This window comes from Dermatophagoides farinae, chromosome 4 (assembly GCF_024713945.1).
Source record: "Dermatophagoides farinae isolate YC_2012a chromosome 4, ASM2471394v1, whole genome shotgun sequence".
Taxonomy (NCBI): domain Eukaryota; kingdom Metazoa; phylum Arthropoda; class Arachnida; order Sarcoptiformes; family Pyroglyphidae; genus Dermatophagoides; species Dermatophagoides farinae.
Genome location: NC_134680.1, coordinates 5,256,953 through 5,274,171, shown reverse-complemented (window position 1 = coordinate 5,274,171; position 17,219 = coordinate 5,256,953). Strand labels below are relative to the sequence as shown.

Below are 17,219 nucleotides of genomic sequence, written 5' to 3'. Positions count from 1 at the left end.
TTTAGATCATGATCAATTAGAGTTATACGTGTATTTTCAATGGTACGTCTTATAAGTACAGTGCCAATTGAATATCATAAAGAAAAATTAAATGGATTGTGTGTTTCGAAGTAGAAACTAAAACGAGCGCCAGTATTGATTGATTAATTGTCAAATTTTTCATTGATTTTTAAATTTCTTTGACCTTTGTGGATCATCTGGATTTTTCATTCCTTTTTCATCCATTTTATTTTACGTTTAAATGTAATTTTTGAAATCATTGCTTAGCTTAATGCTTAGCTTAGCATTTGGCAACATTTCGTTCATGCGTTAAAATCACTGTCAATCCATACAAACTTGTCGCATTCATTGTTGACTGAAATAATCCAGCTGTTAGGTCGATTCCGTTTTGTACATATCACTTAGTGGGTGTATAATTTACATTCAGTTTGATTCATATTGAATGATGCATTGGTCGGCCGTTTTGTTTATTGCGGTTTTCATCGCAACTGTTCATGGAACACCACCAAATTTACATACTCGAACTCATCAAGTACATGAACATAATCAGGAAAGAATCAACGATGCCTTTGAATCACATCTTCAACATTCATCGATGAATGATGTTGATGATCATGAACTTGATCATGAAGCCATATTAGGTAGCCGCCAAAAAGCACAAGAATTTGATAATCTATCCGCAGATGAATCAAAACGTCGTCTAAGAAAGTTGGTCGAAACTGGTATCGATGCCAATCGTGATGGATTTGTTGATCATGATGAACTACAAGCTTGGGTATTGAAATCTTTCAAAAATTTAGCCATGGAAGAAGGTGAAGAACGATTGGATGAAGAAGATATGAATGGTGATAAATTCGTTACTTGGGATGAACATTTAAAAGGAGCATTCGATTTTGATGATGATCTCAAGGTTAGTTTATTGAAAGTTGAGCCATTTTTTTAATTTGTTTCATATGATTTCATTACACCATTAGATCAGTGATGCTGTCGAAAATGAATTGCTTGAAGAAGATAAAGTCTTGTGGAAAGCTGCTGATGTCAATAATGATAATCGTTTGGATGCCAAAGAATTTGCTGCCTTCAATAATCCTGAAGAATTTGAACATATGTTCGAAACATTAGTTGGACAAATGTTTGAACGTCGTGATCATAACAAAGATGGTTTTATTGATTTCAAAGAATTTATCAGTGATGAGAATCGAAACATTCCCGATTCTAAATCCGAACATTATATATCGGAAAAGGATAAATTTGAAAATGAATACGATCAGAATCATGATGGTCGATTAGATTTTAATGAATGTATTAATTGGATCATACCGAACAATACGTAAGTTTCGAAATTGAAATTTATAAACATGGAAAATGATCTATTAAATTTTTTTTTTATCTATCCTCATCGTTAGTGAAATTGCATTGAACGAATCTTTACATCTTATTTCAATGGCCGATACAAATCATGACAATAAATTATCTATCGATGAAATTGTCGATAATCATGATGTATTTGTCGGTAGTGAAGCTACCGATTTTGGACAACAATTACATACACATGTTAATGATGAATTATGAAAAAAAACAAGATTTTCATTCTTGTTTTTTTCCTGAATTGAGTGAATAATTTTTTTTTCTTCATAAATTTTCTTAATTTACATATAAAACTATTCATTATATCAAATGAAATGATTATAATTATTGAAATTTGTTGGTTTTTATTTTGACTGAAAGAATTAGTTCAATTGAAAGAAAGAAAAAACATAATAAATTGTTATATGGATATAGAATGATTGATAGAAAAAAATGACAATCAAAAAAAAAATAAACAGTGGTTGATTTGATCACATACGATGTTCGGAAATAACGCCATTAATAATCATCGAATCAATAAGTTCCTTGTGAATGGAAAATATTTTATCAATATGTTTTTCATTTGTTTTGATTGATAGAATTTTCGAGTCCAAACTCGGGTTCGATACACATGGTGATATGGTGACTTCGATCGAACTTCGATCATAGTTCAGACTTGAAATACATTTTACCAACATTGTTGTATCAGAAACAAAAACCTGAAAATTTAATTCATATTCAAAACGAGTTGTGATCAACCAACGAGCCTGTATGACTGAAAGAATATCCGCACCAGTGATGATGACATTTTCGAATGGATAATGTTGACAATCATGATAACGAATCAATTTGATTTTAGTACCGGTTTCGTTTTCAATCGATTCCAAATAGCTAGCGTTGATCACATTTGCATCACGACGTGTAATCGGTACTTGTAATGTGCTCATAAAATTTGGCAATACTCGGCCTAATTGATAGAATTCCAATTGCATCTGAAAATTGATCATTGTTTGTATGAGTCGAACGAAAAATTTTCGAAATGTTAAAAAATTGAACAACAATGTGTTCGGCTTATCTGGACGATACGATATATAGACATCCCATTTTTCATATTCCTTTTGCAATGACGGAAAACGTTCTTTCATATATTCAGCACAGGATATTTCATCGTAAAAATAGAATTCAAATTGCAATGCAAATGTTGAATGCAGAAAGAATGATTTACACATTTTGGCCACATTTTCCGATTTACCAATGATCGATACCTTATTGTTAGTGGCTGAAAAATCAACATTACATTGGCTTTCTGATAATGAGCATTTCAATAGGAAAAAATTATGTACGCCAAAAAATACACGATCATCGAATGACATATCGATATACAATGTACACATTTGATTCATAAATGAATCATCCATCACCAAATTTGATGATGATGGATGATTGATAGGCATCAATGATTGATTCTGATCCGAATCATTTATCGACAATCGATTCGATATGGTCATTTGCGATAATAATGGTGATTGTGTTGATTCGTGCCATGATTTACGTCTTTCAACACCAACAGCCGAATCCACCGAATCGGTTGATGATACTTCGAAAAATTGATTTGAAGCTATAGAATTTGGAAAAAAAAATCATTTATTAATTGAAAAATAAAGAAAATTTATCAAACCACCTACCACTACTACTTGTATCGATGGAAGTATTATTCCAAAGATTAAAAGTCATTTGTTCAAGATTAGTTTTATCAACTTGTTTGAAATCGTTTAGAATTTTATTCTTCATTATTATGATTGAAAAAAAAATGATTAAGAAATGAAATTATCAAATATCACAATGGTATATTTATCAAAAGAAAAAATTAAACATTAAACAAATTGTAAGAAAATAATAACTTTTTAACAAAAAAAAAAAAAAAAAAAATTTCTTTTTGGTTTTTTACAGATCACACAGACACAAAAACCAAAAATGTGACGACAGAAATTGTGGTTTTTATTTGGCACTGATGATGATTTTGATGATTAATGACTGAGGTGTGTGTAATGAAAAAAAACTTGATCTTGATAAAAAAAAGGGGGGAGAAGTGTGAGAAAAATTTTTTTTTTCACTAATCGATGATGAAAATCGACTAATCATCATCGATTGCATCCGATATTTTGTTGGCGAAGAATGAACAATAGTTGAACGGGAAAAAAAATTGGAATGGATGCGCACGTTCGATTTCGAATCATCATCATCAAAATTATTTATTTTCATTATTGATAACGTTCGAATGATGGCGGTAAAAAATTGTACCGGTGGCGTGTGTGTGATTGGTCAATTTGGAATCGATTCGATTTTAGGTTGACGGTATGATGCTCGCACCAATAAAAAAAAAATTATCGAGGAAAATGCTTGTGTGCTTGTGTGTGTGTGACAGCCTGCCTCAATGTAGATTCATTGATAATGAATAATTTTCTTTTCAATTCATAATTTTTGAACATTAACATTCAACCACTTGATGATCAGTTGTTATTTTAATCTTTTTTCGTTGAATTCTGATCCGATGAATAAGTTTCAAATAATTCCATTGTTCGTTTTGATAGATTAAATATTTGTCCATATAAAGTTAATCTTGGAGCAATTTTTTTACGAAAATGCTCTTTCATACTTTGCCATGTTCTGTTACAGACATTGGCTTCTTCCATGTCTACCCATAATGATCGACCTTTAGTTTCTTTATAGCGACCTGTATGAATAATATAATTCAAAATTTCATGATCTTCATGGCTTGAATAGCCTTTTATTGTATTAGGATATAGTATATTCATAATCCATCGAATATCAGAGCGTTCTTCATGTTCGTTTTCATTTTCTAAATTATCACTTAAATCGGTATCGCTCTCATCTTCTATATTGTTCAATTTAATTTTATTTTGTCGTTTTTGATTTTGGCTTAATTCTCTGCCATCAGAATCATTACCAATATTCATTTGTTGTTGTTTCCATTTATTCATTGATCGTAAATTTTTACTAGTCGTAGGTTGTTGCTCAGAGAGTTTTATTCGTTTATTTGGCTGACATTCTTCTACATCGCTGATGGTTGATAAACTATCGTTGCTAGAATCCAAAATAATGTCTTTTTCCATTTCACCAGTCTGTTTATCTTGATTTTGATCTATTGTTTTATTAATGTTTAAATCATTCGTGTTTGGTTCGTTCAATTCATTATCATAATTATGATCATTATTTGTTTCAACGTTTTGCATGTTTGGATCTTCACATCGTTCAGCCGAAACAATGTCTTGCAATAGATTTTCGTCACGATCATCATCCAAAGCAACTTGACAGTCGTTTTGTTCATTCAATGAATTATGATTTTCAGATTCTGATAAATGATCATTATGATTGTCTGTTGCCGTTCGATTCAATGTAGATGATGATTGGTGATTATTTGAAATCGATGATTCCAATAGATCCTCGATTGAAGAATGATTATTCTTTGTCATTAAACGTTCCATAATTGACTGAAGATTTTGGACATAATCTTTACCCAATTTATATTTTTCATCTATTATTGAATAAAAAAAAATCTTTATTCATTTAACGAAAAAAAAAGAATTCACTTACAGTTTGGATGTATTTTAATAAAGAATCTTCGCATTAATGTATTCCATGAAAATTCTCCCCGTATACTAAAACCATTATAGGAGAATTTTGAATTCAAATTATCCAGGATATTATCCCAGAAATTTCGGCACAATAAATTGTTCTCAAGATCTTTATCGAACACCAATTTACGAAGTAATTTTCTATCAAAATCATCAGAATTCAAATCAATTTGTAGATGTTTACGAATAAATTCGTTAGAAATTAAACGGCAAAAATCTTCACCATATAATTCAATAAGTTCTTTTTCATCTGCAGTCATTTTTTTTTATCGGATTTAGTGATGAATACGAACCGGAAAAAAAATCAATTATCACATTAAAATAGAATAATCTTATTAATAATGACAAAATTGTAAATTTTCTCTTTCTTAGATCGTAACAAAATATTAGGCGCTAAAAAAATTATTATATAGCAGAAAACGTTGAAAACAGAAATAGAATGAAAAAAAATTACTCGCTGCTAACGGCAAAGGGAAAGTAAAGAGAGAGAGAAAAAAATATCACATGAATCTATGCTACTATCATCACAAAATGAAATGAAACAAAACGTTCGAAACGATTGATGCATTTATTTATTTGAATTTTTAAATTTTTTTTTTTGACAATTGATGTATAAAAAATAATAATATTCACATCTTTAGACGATAATCCGAAAAGTAAGTCGATCTTTGGTACGATTATTTTACGAAAATGTTCTTTCATACTTTGCCATGTTCGTTTACAAATATTAGCATTATCCATGTCTATCCATAATGATCGACCTTTGATTTCATTATATCCACCTGTTTGAATAATGTAATTTAAAATTTCCTGATCTTCATGGCTAGCATTATCCTCTTTTTATATTTGAATAAAGCTTTTGCATTATAAGTCGTTTATTGCTGGAAAGTTTGTCATCATTTTCATTTTGAGCGATAATTCCGAATCATCATTTTATATCCGTATCGTTTTCATCTTCAGTTACCATTGTTAATTTCGATTGGATTTATCACGACAATTTGTTGCTGTGTTGAATTTCGATTAAACACTTTGCCAACAGAATCATTATTTACAAATTGCAAATTTTCAATAGATCGATATTGTTGTTCATTGAGATTTATATGTTTATTTGATTGAATTTCATTCTTGTTGCAAATGGATGCTATAATATCGTCCATAACGTTCAACAAAACATCATCAACATTTTTTGTTATTTCAACATATTTGATCTATTCATTGTTATCGATTAAAAATTACGAACAAAGCAAAGCATAAAAAAAATAGGCGATTCTTATAACACACCAATAATCACGATAAACGTTCATTTATTCAAAATCAATTTATTCATATAGTACGTTTCAATGAGCAAGACAAATGCCACGCTGCTGCTGCTGTTGTTGCTGTTGTTGCAACTCAGTTAATTTTTGTTTTCAATCCAGAAAATTTCATTTAATTTGATTCTTTTTCCTTTTTTTTCAAACGATATAATTTCAATTGAAAAAAAAACAAGCAAAATGCCTTCCGTCGATCAATCATGGGCCATTCAGATGGACGAAGATGAAGATCTTGATGAACGTCATGTTGAATTTGATGGCGATACAAAAATCGTCACTGAAATCCGTCATCAAGATGGCAAAAGAATTCAGGTGAAACAATATTTTCGTACCGAAAAACGTCGTGTATCAATAAATGTTGGTAAACGTAAAACATGGCATAAATTTGGTTTATCTGCTAATGATACACCTGGACCAAATCCTAAAACGACATTTATTTCGGAAGAAATTCAAATGGAATTCCTGACCAATAAAGAAGATGAGAATGCCGAAAAGGATCTATTGCAAAATCTTGGAAAAGGTCTTAGCAATCAAAACATTACATGTCGTTATTGTGGTCATAATCATTGGACCATTAAATGTCCATTCGCATTTCAAATGTCTGCACTCAACAAACTCACCGATAACAATGAACAGGCAAAGGTATTTTCTTAATAATTCATTCATCGATTTAAATTTCTAAAACTTTTTGTTTTTTTTTGTAATCATCACTAGGCTGATGATCGAACACGAGCCCGACCAGGTATGTCATTGCTTCGTGATGGTAAACGTTTGGATATGGGCTCTCGAGGTAAAGATGAAGCGAATACGATTCGAATCACAAATCTACCAGAAGAAACACAGGATAGCGATATTCGAGATCTATTCAAAGATTTTGGCCGTCTTACACGAATATTTTTGGCCAAAGATAAAGCTACCGGTAATTCGAAAGGTTTTGCATTCGTCAGTTTTGATACACGTGAAAATGCTGCTCGTGCCATCAAAACTGTTAATGGTCATGGCTATAATAATCTTATTCTAAGTGTTGAATGGGCTAAACCAAATTATTGAAAATCATTCATTAAATCATCAATTAATTAATATATGATTTTAATAGATCATTCATTTGCTTTATATGAATTTTCAAATATTGAATAATTTTAAAAATTAAATAGCAAAACAACAAACTGTGTGGTGATTAAATTTTGAAACCAAGTTTTCGTAAACATTCCTTGTGTGCTTCAATATATTCGGTACAATTAGCCTCTCCATTTTCGATGATACTGTATGGAATTATTATTATTATTATTCATTTTAAAAATGATAAAAAATGCGTTTGAATCATCAAAATTAAAAACTTACCACTCATCACGCTTTTTACGTGTTTCTGGACAAGCACAACAAGGTTTCAATGGTTTTGTTTGTTCACCATTTTCTTTTGATTCTCCATCACAAGGCATTTTTGTTGTTGTATTTAACGTTTTTTTTTCTTGTATCAAAAATGCTTCGAGGTCAATGTGAAAAACGAGATTACTGATGCAAGATTTGTACCGTCGTTGAATTGGACACTATTTCGACAACACTATATTTTTTGTATGTTATAACATGGATTTATATATTGTGATTTAAAAGTCAAGTGCAGTGTGTTTCGATTCGAATTATTTTGGGACAATAAAAATTCTAATTAAATTCAAAATGAACCAACATAGGTTTGTACGACGGACGGCTCCATTGTTTTTTACAAATATTCGGCTAGCAAGTCAAGCTTTGGCTTATGATAATTTTGGTGATCCAGTAGCTGTGTTGAAAAAAGTATCCATTCAAAATGAACGAGTTATCAAGAATGGTCATATTATGGTTAAATATTTAGCCTCACCAATTAATCCTGCCGATATAAATTCAATACAGGGTGTATATCCAGTAAAGCCTTCCAGTTTTCCTGCTATCGCCGGTAATGAAGGTGTAGCCGAAGTTGTTCGTATCGGTTCCAATGTTAAACATGTACAGATTGGTGATAAAATCATTCCTGCTGTAAAGGCAAGCGGTACATGGACCACAAATGCCATTTTATCGGAAAAAGATGTTACCGTCATCGATAAGAATGTGGACGATTTATTTGCTGCACAATTATCAGTAAATCCATCTACCGCTTATCGAATGTTAAAAGATTTCCATAAATTCGAATCAGGTAACTTTATTATTCGTTAGAATGAATTGTTGTCGAATGATTTATTTATTTTAGGTGAATCGTTGATTCAGAATGGTGGTAACAGTGCTGTCGGTTTATTCGTCATTCAGTTAGCCCGATTATGGGGAATCAAAACAATCAATGTCGTACGAGAACGACCAAATCTTGATGAACTACGTGATCATTTAAAATCGTTAGGTGCCGATTATGTTGTGACCGAAGAAGAGTTACGAAAAAGAGAAATAATGGAACAAATATTGGCCGAAATACCGAAACCAAAATTGGCATTGAATTGTGTGGGTGGTCAAAATGCTACCGATTGTATGCGATATCTAGCTGACAATGGTACAATGGTCACCTATGGTGGAATGTCAAGAAAACCTGTGGTCATACCAACCGGTTTGCTCATATTCAAAGATCAAAAATACGTTGGCTATTGGATGACTAGATGGAGTCAGCAGAATTTTAATTCCACACAACGAATGAAAATGATTGAAGAATTATGTCAATTACGAATTGAGAATAAACTACAGCTACCCAAAATGGAAATAATCAAACTGGATGATTGGAAAGATGCAATGGAGAACATGTCCAAGGGTTTCACCAATGCCAAATATGTCTTTAAATTTGATTAAATAAACTTGTTAGCATTGAATGATAAATTTATTTTATTTTAAACAATCAAATACCGAAAAATAAATTTTTAAAATGTTTGTTTTGCATTGCATCAATCATTTCACTTGCTTCGATAACGTTCGCGTTTTTATAGTTGAGCATAGCGAACAGGGCTCTACTATCAGAATTACGTGCCACTAACCATGCATCATTCATATTTTTACCAATCAATTCGAATACTTGTTCCTCAGTGAATCGTTGTTGTAGATCAGATTCAACATCGATAATCAATCGTGTAAAATCTGAATCAATCAATTTACGGCAATTTGAATTGCCACGTTGAGCACAATTACTGTAATTGAAATAGATAAATTTAATATCTTTGGCTGAGCTATCATTAGTTAATTTTGAATCTGGTTGTTTAGCTATTTGGGTTACTGTTTCATGTAGTTTGTTCGTTAATGACACCAGTCGGCTAGAAAGTAGTGTTCCACATTCTTTCAGAATATTTTCATCAAATTCGGTCAATATCAATCCGATGGTCGAACCATTAATCGATCGGAATAGACAAAGATTACGGAATGCTGATCCATGACCAGGATGGCCCATTAGATAGATGCGAAAATCTACTTGAAGCCATCGTGTTTTATTCGATATACCACTTATCTCTTCTTTCACAGCATCTGGTATGACAATGTTGGTCAGGTAATTGTATAGAATTTGCGTATCGAACAAGGACAATGAACTGGATACTAATTGATCATTGTAGATGAAAATATAGGAATCGATTCTCCAATCATTGGCCTGTACACAATTCAATAAACTTTGAACAGCCATGAATGTTGTGTTACTAAGGGGAAGATATTGTATCGACGAATATAGCTCGATCAAATTGAACGGTAATATTTCGATATGTGGAACGTAATTGTCGAAAAAATCATGACATTTATCCAGGAATTCTTGACGAGATAGTTTGTCACACAATTCTTCAATCGGTCCATTCAAAAGCCTGAAATAATTGTAGATATTTTCTAATTTAAGTTTGAAAAAATTATCACAGATTTCATTTTCATGATATTCGGCTATCTGTGTAGAATCTTCGCCAGATTTATGTACAGAATACGATTCAGATATGAACATTGATGACCAAAAATTCGGAGCCAATTCATGGAATATGAAACGTAAACGATCACCTTGTAATGATTTGGTTACTTGACCGAATTGTCGCCCGAAATTGATGACTGCTTCGGCTAGGCCAACATCGGATATTTTCTGATCAATACCGACGACCAACGTTGGTTTGACATAATAATAGATTAGCTTTTCATGTTCACTACCTTCTTTTGTTCCCCAGGTCGTATTGAATACCAAATATTTAATTAATTGAATTGGATGACGAATTTTCACCTGTGACATTTTTCATTAAAATATGAGCCACATATGTTTATCAAACGCTATGTATACATCAATGGGTCAGTGAACGAGTGTGCAAACAGATACCAAACACAAATTGAAAACAATTTGTTGCCATATATAATTTGGGATAACGGGCTATATCCAATTTCATCTTTGTTGTGTTCCTAGTCAACAATTACCCGTTTTTTCTCATCCAATGATGGCCCTGTGATTTTGATTATTATTATTATTTTTTTTATTGTTGTTATAAATTTTTCTTTTTATAGTTTTATTATTGTCTCATGGTCTGTTTTGGTAATGAAGCCAAACTTGTCATTCACCATCATAACAGCTGTCGTCTTGTTTACGTTGATTTTTTCATTCCATTTGATTCTTTTCTTGTCAACGGTTATTGTTGCCGCATTATTCGGGTAAATTCTTTATTCTTTATGGTTGAATAATAAATTTTTAATATTTTTCAAATTAGTGTATTGTTCTTTTTCGAATTGAACACTTCGAATGTCGAACGTGATTTTGAGATATTCAATCGTACGGAACCGATCCGTTTCGTTAGCTGTGATCATCATGCCAGACATCACCTGACCACAATGATTAATAAACACATTCATTTGTTATCAAAATTAGAGCTGAACCGTAAATTTGTAAATAAATTTGAAATTGACAATCAGCTGAATTCATTGCTCGAAGTAATCATCAAGAATCATATCCATCCATGGTCTAGGACAATATCACCTATAAATGAGGAATTGTCCACCAAACTTTACATACTTTTTCATCAGATATTAACCGCTTTAATTGGCCGATTACGACGAGTGAATGTAGCCGATATGATTATCAACAAATTGGTGGACGAAGTGACCAAACATAAACGATTATATCGAATGACCAAAAATCAATTAGAATATAAAATCCATACCGAACAGGAGTTTGTACAAATGTTTTTCAATATCGAACGAAAATCCGAAAAAAATTCTTATTCACATGAAAAAGTTTGCCAACAATGGCTACAAAGTTTTCAATTTCTATCACGAATCTGTGATATTCTTCAATATGCTCTTTACCCACGTGAATCATTTGCCAATCAAACATTTCGTATGTTGACCAAACAAATTTTATTGAAATTGTTGCTCTTACCATTGATCGAATCATTCTCTGAACCGGATTTCATCAACAGTATTATAATATCATTTTTAAAATCAAATTGTCCAACAACTGAAACATTTATACTTGTCTTACAATCGACCGATGATGTTGATGAGCTTTATTCTGTTTTACAAAGTGTAGATGAAGAAATCATGTTGATGCGTTCAAAAGATCAGGATGATGATGAATGGAAAATGAAACAACAATTAAGCAGTTTGCTTTATTTGAAAAAGATTATATTGTCTCATTTGAAAAAATTTGATGACAATACATCGGCATCACCGTCCAATAGTGACAATAGTGGTTGTTCAAATGGAGAGCGAAGAAAATGTTCATCAAATGAATCGTCACGAATACCGATATCGTTCGATACAGTTCTACGACATAATGTAGCACTTGAATATTTCATTGAATACATGACATCAATCAATTCGGAAGCCTATATTAATTTCTATATTAATGTTCAGACATTCAAGATTAGCATCGAACAAGGATTATTCGAAATATATCTAACATCAGTCAATGATTCGGTTACGAATGAACAATATCAACAACTACAGAATGATGTTCGTGATACGGCATTGAACATTTATGAAACATATCTTTTACAATCGGAAAATTCTCCACAATCCAATGGTTCAACCAGTCAGCTTAGTTTGGTCGATCAAAACCTTTGTGAACAATTATATCAGACATTAATGTCTGGCGATTCGTCACAATGGATGAACGATGCTCTCTTTGATGATATTTTCTTTCAAGTTCGTGATTTACTACTTCATCATTCGGATTTTTTCCCAGCATTTTGCCAGAGTAAATATTACCGCAAGTTATTAGGTGAACCAGACCTATTACGTGATAGTTTGGATGATGAATCAAGTAGTGAACATAATAAACAACGGAATAATATTTCCACAACGAGTGAAAATGGCCAAACGAATGGATTCGATATTGATATAATCGATACTGGTATATTAAATCTTCAGGGTAAATCATTTATTGGTTATCTAATCAATGTGGAACGAAAGAATGGTGAATCATGGACAATATTGCGTCGATATTCAGAATTTTTTAGTTTTCATCAAACAATGGTCGATAAATGTGACCGTTATCATATGAATTTACGAAGCATACTATTTCTTCCTCCCAAGACGGTGCTCAGTAATCGAATGAATGAGAATTTCATACAATATCGTCGATATATGTTGAACGTTTATCTGAAAAAATTGAATTATATCCATGGCAAATTTCAATTTCTTCGTGATGATATTGAACGTTTCATACAGCCTGGTAATTATGATTCGAATCTTTCTTCATCATCAGCATCATCATCGACAGCAAAAAATCTACTCAATCCAATCAAAACGATTGGTAATGTTTTCCGTAATCAATCGGAAAATCTTTTGGATGGTTTTCAAAGACTTAGCCGAACACTTTCATTACAGACTGATCTGAATCGAACCACACAACATCAGCAACAACAACAACAACAACAACCGGAAAATAAACGAGTCTTTCAAACAAATTCACTTGGTTCGAAAAGTTCTGGTCAGAATATGCTCAAACATAATAGCGATAGTTCCGGTGATTTAAGTTCAATATTAGATCTGTTCAATGATGATGTTGATAGCAGCCAAGCTGTGGATAGTGAAGAGAACATACCATTATTGTTGTTATTGGATGAAGTGTTTGATCTGAAAAGTCAACATTTCTGGCTTCGTAGAAGAATAATCGAATTATTCAAACAGATTGTTGAGGTAGCATTTTCCGATACTATCAACAAGAAAATGATCGATCATATCAACGAATCAACTTCTACGGCCAATCTATGCGTTTACATTGATTCATTCAAGTTAGTTTATATCACATATCGGCTTGTGGCATTTTTTTAATTTTTACATTTTTTTCACAGAAATCTTTTCTGGCCTGACGGAACTTTAGCTCGATCATCGACGAGAAAAAAAGAAAATTGTCTACGACGTAAAGTTGCTGCCAAAGCATTGATCATGACATCCTTGTCGGGTAAGTATCACATCAAATGCTGATAATGATTTTGATAACAGTTTTCTTGATTCAATTAGATCTTCGACGAGTAGTCGGTGCCGATACATTGCAGTCGGGTTTGATTTCATTTTTTGAATTATTCCAAAACAAAACACTTAATCTACGATTGGTTTTTGTTCTTATTGAATTGATACTCAAAGAATTATTACCTGATGGCAATTGGGATCCAATATTCATACGTTTATATAGCTCATTCGATGATGATCACCATTCTACAACTGATAGTATTGATTATAAATGGCCACCATATTTACAGGAAATGTCACTGTAATATATTCAAAAAATAAAAATAATATAAAAGGCACCCTTTTCTATTATCATGTTATTTTGTAGAATTTCAAATATTTATTTATTTGTAATAATTAATTTATGAATTAAAATTGAATATATTCACTGCATTCATTCAAAATGATTGGATTATAATTAATTAATTTCAATGATGATGTGATTGATACATGTTAAATGATGATAATGATATTGATTAGATAGATATTGCCTAGTTGCATAGTTGCATAGCTAGAAATATTTATAAGAATCAAGGCATTCTGTGGTGAGCTCCATGTTGTTGGTGGTGGGTGGGTGGGTGTTTGGTTGCTGGCGTCATGTGCAATGTGTATGTAATATAATATTTTCTATGTACAATGTGTATGATGACTATGATTATTCTGATTTATGTGCATCCGTTTCTGGTTGTTGTGCATTCATAGCTGTATATGACGACAATGGTGATGATAATTGTTTTGATTCAATGATAGATGGAGATTTTGATTCCGTTTTGATCGATTGAATTGTATTTGGACTGTGCATTGGAGATGATGATGTCGTATCGAATGTTAACGATTCATGTTGTCCCGTTGTTGTTGATGTTGTTGTCGATTTATCCATCAATAACGAACATGGTGTTTCATAGAGATGGTGATGATTACCGGATGATTGGTTATAGACATTTGTTGGATAATATCCATGGCTACCGTATGGTTGAGGTATGGTAATTGGGCTTTGTATAAACAAACGAACAAATAAATAATAAGGTTACACGAATACAACTTACTTGTTCTGATGATAAAAGGAACCTATCGATGTTGGACTAGTTGTACCATTTATATTGGATAATTGTTGTTGGCCATAATGATCGGGGATGAATGATGTTGTTGTTGGCCAACCGGACCAATGATGATTCGATGACACGTTATCATTGATCGTAGTAAACATTGGATTCGACGATGAAGATGTCATTATGCTCGTTGTCGCTGCTGCTGTTGCCGCTTGTTGCGGAGAGGAACTTGATCCAACAATTGGGACCAGTGTCGATCCGATTACATTCGTTGGTGATACATAAGCACCACTTGGATAATGATGTGGACTAGTTGTTGATGATGAATTCGACATGATTGCTGCTGCTGTACCATTGACATTCGAACCAAACTAATAATCATTATCAATCAGACATTATTCATTATTATTAGCAGACAGTCAGACAGTCTAAATTGAATTACCATCAAACTAGATGAATGACCTGATGATGGCGATGGCGATGATGATGTAATGTTTGTTGTAGCCATTGCAACCAAGCCTGATGTATTGAGCGGATGATGGGGATGCTGGTTATGGCGGTGAGGATGTGAATGATGACTAATGGCCATCAGAGGATGATTTTTGGCAAAAAAATTCGAATTTAGAAATGATTTTCTTGGTGGTTCACGTTTCCGCCATTTTGCTCTACGATTCTGTAGTAAATTCCACCAATTATTTTATCGATCAAAAATTCTTAATCATAAAAAAAATCTGGTCAATGAAATACTAACCTGAAACCAAACTTGAACACGTGATTCACTTAGCTTTAAACGATTGGCCAATTCTTCACGAGCAAATACATCTGGATATGGTGCACATTGAAATGCACGTTCCAATTCATCAAGTTGATATGATGTGAATGTCGTTCTGCGTGTAGAATAGGAAAAAGCAATCCTAAGTGACCCGAGGTCGTAATGATAAACACACAGAGGACAAATACAGTCCTTATGAGTTTATGATTACGATAGGCCTTGTTTTGTCATATACATCGCCCCTATGGCGAATGAACAAGGGTCACTTAGGATTGACTATAAACCAAAGAAATATAATATAAAACAAGAGAAAAACGGACATGCAAACCAAGCCGAAAAACAAATGATAAACAAAAAAACGGACTGTACCTGGTCTTTTTCTTTTTATTTCCGACATTGTTGTTATTGTTATTATTTGTAGTGATCGTCGTTGTCGTAGCGATTGTCGATGTTGTCGATGTTGTTGGAATCAGTGGAGATGTGATTGAATGGTTTATTCGTGAATGATTAGATGGTGGTGATTTATCACTACTCGTTCCATTCGATGTAGTTACCATTTGATATGGTGATCGACGATTGTGTCCTTTTGTTGGATGCTGTGAATAATGAATATCCTGCCATTGTTGTTGTTGCTGTTGCTGTTGCTGCTGCTGCTGTTGCTGTGAATTCATTTCATTCATGGTTGGACTTTCGTTTGTTGTTGTGGTCATTGATGATGTGGATGTTGGTGGTGGTGCGTTCGATTTTGAATGATCCACTAGATTTAGGAATAATGTATCATCGGGTACAGTGATATCGGCTACAAATAATGAAATGAAATAAAAGAAGAATATGAATAAAAAAAAATGAATAAAATTGTCTATTTGAATATTGATGACAATCGAACGAGACAAACATTCGATCGATCGATTAATGACTAAATTGAATATATATCGTATGAATGATTAATTTGTATAGACATATAGTTTGTAATTATTTGCACTAATATTAATGGCTTAATAGACCTAATCATCTAGACACCATATAGACATTGTATTCAACTTACCATAGCTAAATGAATTCTGCTCTTGATGATGATCACTACCGACTACAATTGCTTGGCCACGATACATTTCAGTTGTTGATGTTGTTGTTGTTGTTGTTGTTGTTGGAATGAAATTATTATGAAATGACATTGAACCATTGGATAATGGATCAACATCATCATTATTATCATTATTATGATTATTATAGATGTTATAGATTGCCCGGACTATGATTATTCACGGATAGATAGGATCCAGAATGATGATGTTGTTGCGGTGGTTGTTGGCCATCATATGGATGTTGTTGATGCTGATGATGATGGTTATCCAACGAAGCTTGATTCGTATGGACGCCACTATCACTATCATTGGTTGCTACAGTGGCCGTAGTCGTCGACGTTGTTGATTCATATGTCGTTGTTGATGTCACATACGACATGGATTCGGTTACTGCTGTTGTATCTTCAATTGATCGATCGTTTTCATCAGATAAATTTTTCACCACCGGTCTGATCAATCGGATGTCGATCATTAATGATGATGCCGATGATGATGTTGATGATGGTGGCGAGGACGATGATGATGAACACGATGAGGACGACAATGATCCATTTGATGATGAAGAAGATGATACCTGATGATGATTATGG

General features: G+C 32.6%; 9 protein-coding genes across 11 annotated transcripts; 4 read left to right on the top strand and 5 right to left on the bottom strand.

Moving 5' to 3' along the window:
* The first annotated feature begins 98 nt into the window (after window positions 1–98).
* LOC124490155 (reticulocalbin-2) lies at window positions 99–1,776 on the top strand. Its single transcript, XM_047052616.2, has 3 exons — window positions 99–910; window positions 975–1,330; window positions 1,407–1,776. Exons 1-3 carry the CDS (start codon window positions 443–445, stop codon window positions 1,570–1,572), a joined length of 990 nt encoding a protein of 329 aa, XP_046908572.1. The 5' UTR covers window positions 99–442; the 3' UTR covers window positions 1,573–1,776.
* Window positions 1,693–3,355, bottom strand: LOC124490154 (uncharacterized). Its single transcript, XM_047052615.2, has 2 exons — window positions 3,033–3,355; window positions 1,693–2,965 (listed from the first exon to the last, which is right to left on the bottom strand). Exons 1-2 carry the CDS (start codon window positions 3,136–3,138, stop codon window positions 1,839–1,841), a joined length of 1,233 nt encoding a protein of 410 aa, XP_046908571.2. The 5' UTR covers window positions 3,139–3,355; the 3' UTR covers window positions 1,693–1,838.
* LOC124490153 (uncharacterized) lies at window positions 3,109–5,414 on the bottom strand. The gene is made up of 2 exons (XM_047052614.2): window positions 4,963–5,414; window positions 3,109–4,903 (listed from the first exon to the last, which is right to left on the bottom strand). The coding sequence occupies exons 1-2, from the start codon at window positions 5,261–5,263 to the stop codon at window positions 3,870–3,872; spliced, it is 1,335 nt and encodes a 444-aa protein (XP_046908570.1). The 5' UTR covers window positions 5,264–5,414; the 3' UTR covers window positions 3,109–3,869.
* Window positions 5,415–6,353: 939 nt separating this feature from the next.
* On the top strand, window positions 6,354–7,482 carry LOC124490442 (eukaryotic translation initiation factor 3 subunit G). Its single transcript, XM_047052937.2, has 2 exons — window positions 6,354–6,958; window positions 7,031–7,482. The coding sequence occupies exons 1-2, from the start codon at window positions 6,497–6,499 to the stop codon at window positions 7,364–7,366; spliced, it is 798 nt and encodes a 265-aa protein (XP_046908893.2). The 5' UTR covers window positions 6,354–6,496; the 3' UTR covers window positions 7,367–7,482.
* Cox17 (Cytochrome c oxidase copper chaperone COX17) lies at window positions 7,385–7,794 on the bottom strand. Its single transcript, XM_075730355.1, has 2 exons — window positions 7,658–7,794; window positions 7,385–7,578 (listed from the first exon to the last, which is right to left on the bottom strand). The coding sequence occupies exons 1-2, from the start codon at window positions 7,753–7,755 to the stop codon at window positions 7,494–7,496; spliced, it is 183 nt and encodes a 60-aa protein (XP_075586470.1). The 5' UTR covers window positions 7,756–7,794; the 3' UTR covers window positions 7,385–7,493.
* A 103-nt stretch (window positions 7,795–7,897) lies between these two features.
* Window positions 7,898–9,196, top strand: LOC124490441 (enoyl-[acyl-carrier-protein] reductase, mitochondrial). The gene is made up of 2 exons (XM_047052936.2): window positions 7,898–8,483; window positions 8,538–9,196. Exons 1-2 carry the CDS (start codon window positions 7,991–7,993, stop codon window positions 9,116–9,118), a joined length of 1,074 nt encoding a protein of 357 aa, XP_046908892.2. The 5' UTR covers window positions 7,898–7,990; the 3' UTR covers window positions 9,119–9,196.
* Ccz1 (vacuolar fusion protein CCZ1) lies at window positions 9,128–10,554 on the bottom strand. The gene has a single exon (XM_047052935.2). It carries the CDS (start codon window positions 10,512–10,514, stop codon window positions 9,165–9,167), a length of 1,350 nt encoding a protein of 449 aa, XP_046908891.2. The 5' UTR covers window positions 10,515–10,554; the 3' UTR covers window positions 9,128–9,164.
* A 34-nt stretch (window positions 10,555–10,588) lies between these two features.
* Window positions 10,589–14,127, top strand: LOC124490438 (sorting nexin-13). Its single transcript, XM_075730347.1, has 4 exons — window positions 10,589–10,924; window positions 10,981–13,506; window positions 13,567–13,676; window positions 13,736–14,127. Exons 1-4 carry the CDS (start codon window positions 10,812–10,814, stop codon window positions 13,987–13,989), a joined length of 3,003 nt encoding a protein of 1,000 aa, XP_075586462.1. The 5' UTR covers window positions 10,589–10,811; the 3' UTR covers window positions 13,990–14,127.
* LOC124490433 (uncharacterized) lies at window positions 14,041–17,174 on the bottom strand. 3 transcript variants are annotated; one of them, XM_075730353.1, is made up of 6 exons: window positions 16,590–17,174; window positions 15,914–16,343; window positions 15,524–15,686; window positions 15,215–15,445; window positions 14,770–15,143; window positions 14,041–14,715 (listed from the first exon to the last, which is right to left on the bottom strand). In XM_075730353.1, the coding sequence occupies exons 1-6, from the start codon at window positions 16,717–16,719 to the stop codon at window positions 14,379–14,381; spliced, it is 1,665 nt and encodes a 554-aa protein (XP_075586468.1). In that variant the 5' UTR covers window positions 16,720–17,174; the 3' UTR covers window positions 14,041–14,378. The 3 variants fall into 3 exon arrangements, with proteins under 3 accessions (XP_075586468.1, XP_075586469.1, XP_046908882.2); XM_075730354.1 differs by having other exon boundaries at window positions 14,041–14,685; XM_047052926.2 differs by having other exon boundaries at window positions 15,524–15,659.
* Between the last annotated feature and the right edge of the window lie 45 nt (window positions 17,175–17,219).

Coding starts and splice junctions, on each gene's coding strand:
- LOC124490155 (XM_047052616.2), top strand. CDS start 443: ATGATGCATTGGTCGGCCGTTTTGTTTATTGCGGTTTTCATCGCAACT. Junction 911..974: donor ATTTTGATGATGATCTCAAG/GTTAGTTTATTG, acceptor TTACACCATTAG/ATCAGTGATGCTGTCGAAAA. Junction 1,331..1,406: donor TGGATCATACCGAACAATAC/GTAAGTTTCGAA, acceptor CCTCATCGTTAG/TGAAATTGCATTGAACGAAT.
- LOC124490154 (XM_047052615.2), bottom strand. CDS start 3,138: ATGAAGAATAAAATTCTAAACGATTTCAAACAAGTTGATAAAACTAAT. Junction 2,966..3,032: donor CATCGATACAAGTAGTAGTG/GTAGGTGGTTTG, acceptor CAAATTCTATAG/CTTCAAATCAATTTTTCGAA.
- LOC124490153 (XM_047052614.2), bottom strand. CDS start 5,263: ATGACTGCAGATGAAAAAGAACTTATTGAATTATATGGTGAAGATTTT. Junction 4,904..4,962: donor TATTAAAATACATCCAAACT/GTAAGTGAATTC, acceptor ATTCAATAATAG/ATGAAAAATATAAATTGGGT.
- LOC124490442 (XM_047052937.2), top strand. CDS start 6,497: ATGCCTTCCGTCGATCAATCATGGGCCATTCAGATGGACGAAGATGAA. Junction 6,959..7,030: donor ATAACAATGAACAGGCAAAG/GTATTTTCTTAA, acceptor AATCATCACTAG/GCTGATGATCGAACACGAGC.
- Cox17 (XM_075730355.1), bottom strand. CDS start 7,755: ATGCCTTGTGATGGAGAATCAAAAGAAAATGGTGAACAAACAAAACCA. Junction 7,579..7,657: donor CGTAAAAAGCGTGATGAGTG/GTAAGTTTTTAA, acceptor AATTCCATACAG/TATCATCGAAAATGGAGAGG.
- LOC124490441 (XM_047052936.2), top strand. CDS start 7,991: ATGAACCAACATAGGTTTGTACGACGGACGGCTCCATTGTTTTTTACA. Junction 8,484..8,537: donor TTTCCATAAATTCGAATCAG/GTAACTTTATTA, acceptor TATTTATTTTAG/GTGAATCGTTGATTCAGAAT.
- Ccz1 (XM_047052935.2), bottom strand. CDS start 10,514: ATGTCACAGGTGAAAATTCGTCATCCAATTCAATTAATTAAATATTTG.
- LOC124490438 (XM_075730347.1), top strand. CDS start 10,812: ATGAAGCCAAACTTGTCATTCACCATCATAACAGCTGTCGTCTTGTTT. Junction 10,925..10,980: donor ATTGTTGCCGCATTATTCGG/GTAAATTCTTTA, acceptor TTTTCAAATTAG/TGTATTGTTCTTTTTCGAAT. Junction 13,507..13,566: donor GTTTACATTGATTCATTCAA/GTTAGTTTATAT, acceptor TTTTTTTCACAG/AAATCTTTTCTGGCCTGACG.
- LOC124490433 (XM_075730353.1), bottom strand. CDS start 16,719: ATGTCATTTCATAATAATTTCATTCCAACAACAACAACAACAACAACA. Junction 15,687..15,913: donor AATAAAAAGAAAAAGACCAG/GTACAGTCCGTT, acceptor CGGGTCACTTAG/GATTGCTTTTTCCTATTCTA. Junction 14,716..14,769: donor TCCTTTTATCATCAGAACAA/GTAAGTTGTATT, acceptor GTTTATACAAAG/CCCAATTACCATACCTCAAC.